General features: G+C 38.5%; 1 protein-coding gene across 2 annotated transcripts in view; it reads right to left on the bottom strand.

Moving 5' to 3' along the window:
• The window catches only part of LOC128698710 (protogenin), an 865,689-nt gene that overhangs the window by 81,973 nt on the left and 774,259 nt on the right, over nt 1–9,457 (bottom strand). For both annotated transcript variants that reach the window (XM_070097691.1, XM_070097692.1), the window contains one exon: nt 2,625–2,755. In XM_070097691.1, the coding sequence (XP_069953792.1) occupies nt 2,625–2,755 (131 nt within the window). The remainder of the gene's footprint in view (nt 1–2,624; nt 2,756–9,457) is intronic.

Genomic DNA, 9,457 nt, shown 5'->3' with positions numbered 1-9,457 from the left:
CAACCAGCCCTCTTGCACGGATTAAGGTCGCTATGCGGGGGTCCACTGTATATATATATATATATATATATATATATATATATATATATATATATATATATATATATATAAAATATATATATTCTCCTCCACCACGATGCTGTGAACACTAACTCCAAGGCCGAGGGACTGATTACCTCATCTTTTGTATATAGTTCTACTGTCTTCCTATTATGTCCTAGAATCTGTATTGATAAAGCCACTGGATGGTGAAACGTCTACAATAAAGATATCCAGATGTTGCACATGTGTCTTAACTTTCATATTGTCGGTATTTTATACCTTTCTTGCACAACTTGTCAGACACTGCAACATCATGGAATCTTGGTTCAGAGGACATCTACAAGACCTTCTTCACGGCTGCTGCAACTAACCCATCTCTTTGGGAAGGACCTACTTCCACTGGGGAATCCCGCCTACCAGTGACTGCCCTCGTCTGCTGCCCGTCCCTTCCACTGACGCCTATATAAACGCCAGTCTTCTTGCCTTTGCTCCAGATTCTCCTCCACCACGATGCTGTGAACACTAGCTCCAAGGCCGAGGGACTGATTACCTCATCTTTTGTATATAGTTCTACTGTCTTCCTATTATGTCCTAGAATCTGTATTGATAAAGCCACTGGATGGCGAAACGTCTACTACAATAAAGATATCCAGATGTTGCACATGTGTCTTAACTTTCACATCAGAGCTTATTTCTTGGGTAGCATTGAAAATTGGGTTGGTCAAATGTTTGTTAGTGGGATGAATTGTAAAGGACCTGCCTAGTATGGGCCAACAGGCCTGCTGCAGTGTTCCTCCTTTCTTATGTTCTTATGTATATATATACATACATAAATATATATAATATATATATATATATATATATATATATATATTATATATATATATATATATATATATATATATATATATATATATATACACACACACATACATACACAGGTCTCCCTCAACATTCACGTTTTCAACTTTCACGGGCTTCACTCATTCGCGAATTCCCAGCCACCAAATTCCCAGCCGCCAAATCATATTTAAGTTTCCCGCCACCTGCGAGTCCCTACTACCCTCCCTCCGACCCCCACAACTGGCAGCCAGCCCTCCCACCACTCAGTGTGGTGAGTGTTTTGTTTGTTCATTATTTGCTATTAAACTACAGTATAAATAATGTAAACCCATTCATGACTGCATATTGGAATGGCTATTCGGACAGGTATTAGACGGTGACATCATGTGTTTACTCTTGAACACTGCAAAGAATTAAACATTTCTGCTACAGCTAATAATAACAATAGTAATAATAATAATAATAATAATAATAATAATAAATATGATATAATTGAAGAAGGAAATTGTACAAAAATACGAGGGAGTGGTTGACACATCGTCAGTGTGACTTTGTTTATGCTGGAGTGAACATTAGTCTCCCTGCTCTTCCAAACATTTCACAATAATTCATTGTGTTTGGTGCTTGTAGATTGTGTGTGACTGGAGTGGTAGAGGCAGTGATTGAGGCAATGGTGTTTAATAACATACATGTTAATAATAATACATGTTATTAATAATATGTACTATTATTATTTATAACATATATGTTATTAAATACATACATGTTAAAAATAATACATGTTATTAATAATAACATGTACTATTATTATTTATAACATGTATGTTATTAAATACCACTGCCTCAACTGCTGAATTATTGTGAAATGTTTGGAAGAGCAGGGAGACTAATGTTCACTCCAGCATAAACAAAGTCACACTGACGATGTGTCAACCACTCCCTTGTATTTTTGTACAATTTCCTTCTTCAATAATATCATATTTATTATTATTATTATTATTATTATTATTATTATTATTATTACTATTGTTATTATTAGCAATAGCAGAAATGTTCGATTCTTTGCTGTGTTCAAGAGTAAACACATGATGTCACCATCTAATAACTTTCCTAATAGCCATTCCAATATGCAGTCATGAATGGGTTTACATTATTTATACTGTAGTTTAATAGCAAATAATGAACAAACAAAACACTCACCACACAGTGGTGGGAGGGCTGGCTGCCAGTTGTGGGGGGTGTTAGAGGGAGGGTAGTAGGGACTCGCAGTGGTGGAGGCATTGGTGGAGGCAGTGGTGGAGTCTGTGGTATTTAATAACATACATGTTATTAACATACATGTTATTAAATAACATGTATATATTTAGTACAATTTACGACGTTTTCATGTATTTTATGATTATTCATGGTTCAACAAGTTAAGGAAGCAGTATTGTAATATATTTCCCTACAATATATTGGGGCACCAAACATTCACGGTTTTTCAACATTCGCGAGGCTCTTGATCCCCTAGCCCTCGTGAATGTTGAGGGGGACCTGTGTGTGTGTATGCATGTATGTATGTATGTATGTATGTATAATATATATATATATATATATATATATATATATATATATATATATATATATATATATATATATATATATATATATATATAATATATATTTTTATATATATATTTATTTATTTATTTATTTATTTATTTATATGATATGAAGCTTGTATTCTAAGTACTTACCCTTTCCCATTGTAATAGCTTGCACTGGGGGACTAAAAGGGCCATACACCTTCTCTGACTCATGAGCTCGTACACTGAATTCATACGTGCTGAATGGTTTCAAGTCGGTAATGACAGTCTCTGGGGTCTCACTGAAAAAGTTAACCACCTTTAGAAACTTATTATTTAACAATAACAATATTTTGTAGATTGCATTAATACTAAATTCTATTCAAGGAATGTGAAATGCAGTAATAATGAATGTTATAGAGTATAGTACTGCAAATCTATCTATAATTCATGTGACAGCTCTATGAATTTTTATCCTCTCATTAGATAGTACATTAATTGCCATTTAATTTATATTTTCAATTAATGTAATAAATTATTTTAAATTATGAAAATGAAATTTGGAACTGTTTCAATCCTTCATGAGAGATCATGTCACTTTCCTTTATGAGCAATCACATCACTTTCAGTCAGTGATTGTACCTCAGTAATGCTATACACTACTTCCATCAATATCATCACTCTCACCTTTGTCTGCAGTCTGCTCGCCTTACACTAAACAAACAAACAAAACAAACAATTTTTTGTTTTTTAAAAGGTTACAATGGGTTATTTATATATTATAAAGTGTTGTTAGGTACAAAGAAAGCCATTAACATGCCGAAGCATTTCGTGCAGGCTACTTAAAATTACACATAGATTTTATAATGGTAAATTTTAATTATTCATTATCTTATTACAAAGTGAGTTAGCCAAAAAAATTTAAGATTAATTAAGATAAGAGATAAGATAAGATTTCGTTCGGATTTTTAACCCCGGAGGGTTAGCCACCCAGGATAACCCAAGAAAGTCAGTTCGTCATCGAGGACTGTCTAACTTATTTCCATTGGGGTCCTTAATCTTGTCCCCCAGGATGCGACCCACACCAGTCGACTAACACCCAGGTACCTATTTGCTGCTAGGTGAACAGGACAATAGGTGTAAGGAAACGTGTCGGAATTTCCACCCGCCGGGAATCGAACCCGGGCCCTCCGTGTGTGAAGCGGGAGCTTTAGCCACCAGACCACCAGGCCACACTAGATTTACAGTAGAGCCCCACTTTACAGCATTTCCTTTTATGGTGTTCTGCTAATACAGACATTTCAAATTATGACCAAAACACTCTATACAGCTCCTCCCCACCTGACTTTCTAATAGGGACACTGCAGGCCACCTGGTTTGTTTACATTCTCCATGAGTACGACTCTCCATTATGTCTGGAAACTTTCCAAAATTTCAAGTGTTTTAAAGTTATTTTACATTTCATATATACTCTGATAATGGTACAGTGGTCCCTCAATAATCGTCTGGCCTGAAAATCGTCCATTTCGGAAATAGTCCTGTTTTTTCGTCAAAATGTTGGCTCGGAAATGGTCCGGTAACTCGCTAATAGTCCTTCGTCCCAGACGCGTACTCACGGTCTGAGCGGCCTCGAGCTGCCTCTGCCTTTCCTTCCCAGCCAGTGTACCATTGTTTACCAGTGAGCGACGGTCCACTCACGTGCTCCAGCGAAATATTTCATAATATTTCATTTATTTTAGTGCTTGCAAGTTATTTAAGTGCTAAATAAGCTACCATGGCTCCAAAGAAAGCTCCTAGTGCCAAGCCTTTGGTAAAGAAGGTGAGAAATACGATTGAATTTAAGAAAAACATCATTGAACAATATGATAGTGGCGTACGTGTGGGCGAACTGGCCAGGATGTATAACAAATCCTGTACAACCATATCTTCCATCATAGCCAAGAAAAAGGAAATCAAGGATGCTGTTGTTGCAAAGGGGGTAAATATGCTGACAAAAATGAGATCACCAGTACTCGAAGATGTTGAGAAGTTATTATTGGTGTGGATAAATGAGAAACAATTAGCAGGAGACAGTCTTATGATGTCGCTTATTTGTGAAAAGGCTAGGCAGTTGCATGATGATTTGGTAAAGAAATTGCCTGCAACTAGTGATGATGTGAGTGAATTTAAGGCCAGCAAAGGCTGGTTTGAGAGATTTAAGAAGCGTACTGGTATACACAGTGTGGTAAGGCATGGTGAGGCTGCCAGTTCAGACCACAAGGCGGCTGAAAAATATGTGCATGAATTCCAGGAGTACATAGAGGCTGAAGGACTGAAACCTGAACAAGTGTTCAATTGTGATGAAACAGGCCTCTTTTGGAAGAAAATGCCAGAGGACCTTCATTACACAAGAGGAAAAGGCAATGCCAGGACACAAGCCTATGAAAGACAGGCTGACGCTAATGTTCTGTGCTAATGCTAGTGGGGAGTTCAAAGTGAAACCATTACTAGTGTACCATTCTGAAAATCCCAGAGTGTTCAGGAAAAACAATGTTATGAAGAGTAAATTGTGTGTGTTTTGGAAATCTAATAGTAAGGCATGGGTCACGAGGGAAACTTTTGTAGAGTGGTTCAATGAAGTGTTTGGCCCTAATGTGAAGAATTACCTCCTGGAAAAGAAATTGGATCTCAAGTGCCTCCTAGTAATGGACAATTATGAAGGAATTTGGGTTCATCACAGTAAAGTTCTTGCCCCCGAATACCACTCCTCTCCTCCAGCCCATGGACCAGCAGGTCATTGCAAACTTTAAAAAACTCTACACCAAAGCAATGTTTGAAAGGTGCTTGAATGTGACCTCAGACACTCACTTGACCCTACGAGATTTTTGGAAAGAACATTTCAGTATTCTCCATTGCGTAAGCCTTATAGGTAAGGCTTGGGAGGGAGTGACTACCAGGACTTTGAACTCTGCTTGGAGAAAATTGTGGCCAGATTGTGTCCACAAGAGGGATTTTGAAGGGTTTGGGGCTGACCCTGATGAGCCTATGTCAGTTGCTAAATCCAATGTGGCACTGGGGACTTCCATGGGGTTGGATGTGAGTTTGGAGGATGTGGAAGAGTTGGTGGAGGACCACAACAAAGAGCTAACCACTGAGGAGCTGCAAGAGCTTCAGCAGGAACAGCAACAGATGGCAGCTCTGAATCTTGCTGCAGAGGAGGAGGAAGAGAGATGGAGGAAGGTGCCTTCTTCAGAAATTAAGGAGATTTTTGAAATGTGGGGTAGGATGGAAAGATTTATGGAGAAACATCACCCAGAGAAGGATGTTGCAAGCCATATCGGCAACTTGTACAGTGACAGAGTCTTGGCCCATTTTAGGGAAGTTTTAAAGAGACGCCAGAAACAGAGCTCTCTGGACAGTTTTTTTGTGAGACAGGACTCCAGTGACTCTCAAGATGGTCCTAGTGGCATTAAGAAACAGAGAAGAGAAGTAACCCCAGAAAAGCAATTGGTACCCGAGGTGTTGATGGAAGGGGATTCCCCTTCCAAACAGTAATTCATCCAATCAGTCTCCTTCTCCAGTCTTCCATACACAAAGAAGAATCGCCAATAAAGGTAAGTGTTATTCTGTTAATGTTTACTTCATCATGTGCCACTGTATTGTTTATGTACTACATCTATATTTCATGTAAAAAATTTTTTTGTTTTAATACTTCTGGGTGTCAGGAACGGATTAATTGAATTTACATTATTTCTTATGGGGAAAATTGATTCGTAAATCGTCCATTTCGATAATAGTCCCACTTCCAGGAACGGATTATGGACGATTATTGAGGGACCACTGTAGTAGGTTGGTAGACAGCAACCACCCAGGGAGGTACTACCGTCCTGCCAAGTGAGTGTAAAACAGAAACCTGTAATTGTTTTACATGATGGTAGGATTGCTGGTGTCTTTCTGTCTCATAAACATGCAAGATTTCAGGTACGTCTTGCTACTTCTTCTTACACTTAGGTCACACTACACATACATGTACAAGCATATACACGTATATACACACCCCTCTGGGTTTTCTTCTATTTTCTTTCTAGTTCTTGTTCTTGTTTATTTTCTCTTATCTCCATGGGGAAGTGGAACAGAATTCTTCCTTCGTAAGCCATGCGTTTTGTAAGAGGCGACTAAAATGCCGGGAACAAGGGTCTAGTAACCCCTTTTCCTGTATAAATTACTAAATTTAAAAAGAGAAACTTTCGTTTCTCTTTTTGGGCCACCCTGCCTTGGTGGGATACAGCCGGTGTGTTGAAAAAAAAAATACATATACTCTGATAATTATACTTATGCGACTAAAATGCCGGGAGCAAGGGGCTAGTAACCCTTTCTCCTGTATATATTACTAAATGTAAAAGGAGGGAAGTTCATGAGGCAGTGGGTAGAATAAAAGGGGTTATGGCAACTGGGATTGATGGGATAAAGATACAAATGTTAAAAGCAGGTGGGGATATAGTTTTAGAGTGGTTGGTGCTTTTATTTAATAAATGTATGGAAGAGGGTAAGGTACCTAGGGATTGACAGAGACCATGCACAGTTCCTTTGTATAAAGGCAAATGGGACAAAAGAGTGCACAAAAATTATAGGGGAATAAGTAGGTAGTAGGTTCGTAGACAGCAACTGCCCAGGTAGGTACTACCGTCCTGCCAAGTGAGTGTAAAATGAAAGTCTGTAACTGTTTTACATGATGGTAGGATTGCTGGTGTCTTTTTTTCTGTCTCATAAACATGCAAGATTTTAGGTACGTCTTGCTACTCCTACTTACACTTAGGTCACACTACATATACATGTACAAGCATATATATACACACCCCTCTGGGCTTTCTACTATTTTCTTTCTAGCTCTTATTCTTCTTTATTTCCTCTTATCTCCGTGGGGAAGTGGAACAGAATTCTTCCTCCTTAAGCCATACGTGTTGTAAGAGGCGGCTAAAATGCCGGGAGCAAGGGCCTAGTAACCCCTTCTCCTGTATAAATTACTAAATTTAAAAAGAGAAACTTTCATTTTTCTTTTTGGGCCACCCTGCCTTTGTGGGATACAGCCAGTTGGTTGGGGAAAAAAAAAAAAAACATGTCTGTTGAGTATACCTGGTAAAGCGTATGGTAGTTATTATTGAAAGAATTAAGAGTACGATGGAGAGTAGGATAACAGACGAACAAGGAAGCTTTAGGAAAGGTAGTGGGTGTGTAGACCAAGTGTTTACATTGAAACAAATAGGTGAACAGTATATAGATAAGGCTAAAGAAGTTTTTGTGGCCTTTATGGATCTGGAAAAGGCATATGACAGGGTGGATAGGGGAGCAATATGGCAGATGTTGCAAATGTATGGAATAGGAGGTAGGTTACTGAAAGCAGTGAAGTTTTTACAAGGATAGTGAGGCTCAGGTTAGAATATGTAGGAGAGAGGGAAATTATTTCCCAGTAAAAGGAGGCCTTAGACAAGGATGTGTGATGTCACCATGGTTGTTCAATATATTTATAGATGGGGTTGTAAGAGCAGTGAATGCTCGGGTGTTGGCAAGAGGTGTGGGGTTAAAAGATGTAGAATCTAACACAAAGTGGGAGTTATCACAGTTGCTCTTTGCTGGTGACACTGTGCTTTTGGGAGATTCTGAAGAGAAGTTGCAAAGGTTGGTGGATGAGTTTAGTAGGGTATGTAAAAAAAGAAAATTAAAAGTGAATATAGGAAAGAGTAAGATGATGAGGATAACAAAAAAAAATTAGGGATACGAAAGACTGGATATCAGATTGGAAGGAGAGAGTATTGAGGAGGTGAATGTTTTCAGATACAGTGGACCCCCAGATTACGTAATTAATTTGTTCCAGAGAGAGTGATGTATCCTGAATCCGACTTATTCCGAAATAATTTTCCCCACAAGAAATAATGGAAATCCAATTAATCTGTTTCAGACACCCAAAAGTATTAAAAAAAAAATGTTTTCTAGATGAAATATACATTTACCTACACAAAACAATTATACATGAAGAATAAAACAATAATAACATCACACTTACCTTTACTGAAGACATGGTAATGTATGGAAGACAGGAGGAGAGGAGAGGATGGAGGAGTTTACAATAGTTTGGAAGGGGAATCCCCTTCCATAAAGACTTCAGGTACCAAGTCCTTATCTTGGGTTACTTCCCTTCTTTGTTTTTTAAGGTTTGACGTAATATGTCGACTGTTTTATTTGTCGAGCGATTATGTTCATTTTTGGTGTACTATTAGAAGCTTATATCGAACATGCTTTAATGAAGTTTCAAAGGATTGGCCAAAAAGCAAATGAAAAAAAGCTAAATTTACTAAAAATTACATTTGGCAGCGGACCCCTACAAAGTGGTACTTGGAAAAGTGGTTTTGACACTTGCTGCTGATAGAACACTTCTAATTCCATCATTGCTCAAGTACTGATTTTATAATAAACCTTATCTTCATGCTACAAAAAGAACAGGAGGAGAATGAGGTAATCAGTCCCTCAACCTTGAGTCGATGTGGTCAGTCCATCAATCTTGAATAGAATACGGCATATGAGCGGAGAAACAGCTCATAAACCGTAGGCAGGAGAGGTGCAGCAGTTGTAGGTGGTGTCACATTTGCCCAATGTGGAAGTAGGTCATGCCCAAGGGTTAGGCAAGCGAAGAATTCCCAAGTGTTAAGATCCCAAGAACCATTCATCTACAATCCTGTCAGACACTGCAACTTCTTGGGATCTTAATACTTGGGAATTCTTCGCTTGCCTAACCCTTGGGCACGACCTACTTCCACATTGGGCAAATGTGACACCACCTACAACTGCTGCACCTCTCCTGCCTACGGTTTATAAGCTGCTTTTCCGCTCATATGCCGTATTCTATTCAAGATTGATGGATTGACCACATCGACTCAAGGTTGAGGGACTGATTACCTCATTCTCCTCCTGTTCTTCAAGTTTCTCCTGTGTATGGACTGATGAAGCCACTGTGTGGCAAAACGTTTCCT

This window comes from Cherax quadricarinatus, chromosome 59 (assembly GCF_038502225.1).
Source record: "Cherax quadricarinatus isolate ZL_2023a chromosome 59, ASM3850222v1, whole genome shotgun sequence".
In the NCBI taxonomy this organism is placed as follows: Eukaryota; Metazoa; Arthropoda; class Malacostraca; order Decapoda; family Parastacidae; genus Cherax; species Cherax quadricarinatus.
Note: the sequence above shows the minus strand (reverse complement) of the source record. Positions and strands in the feature narration are given on the sequence as shown.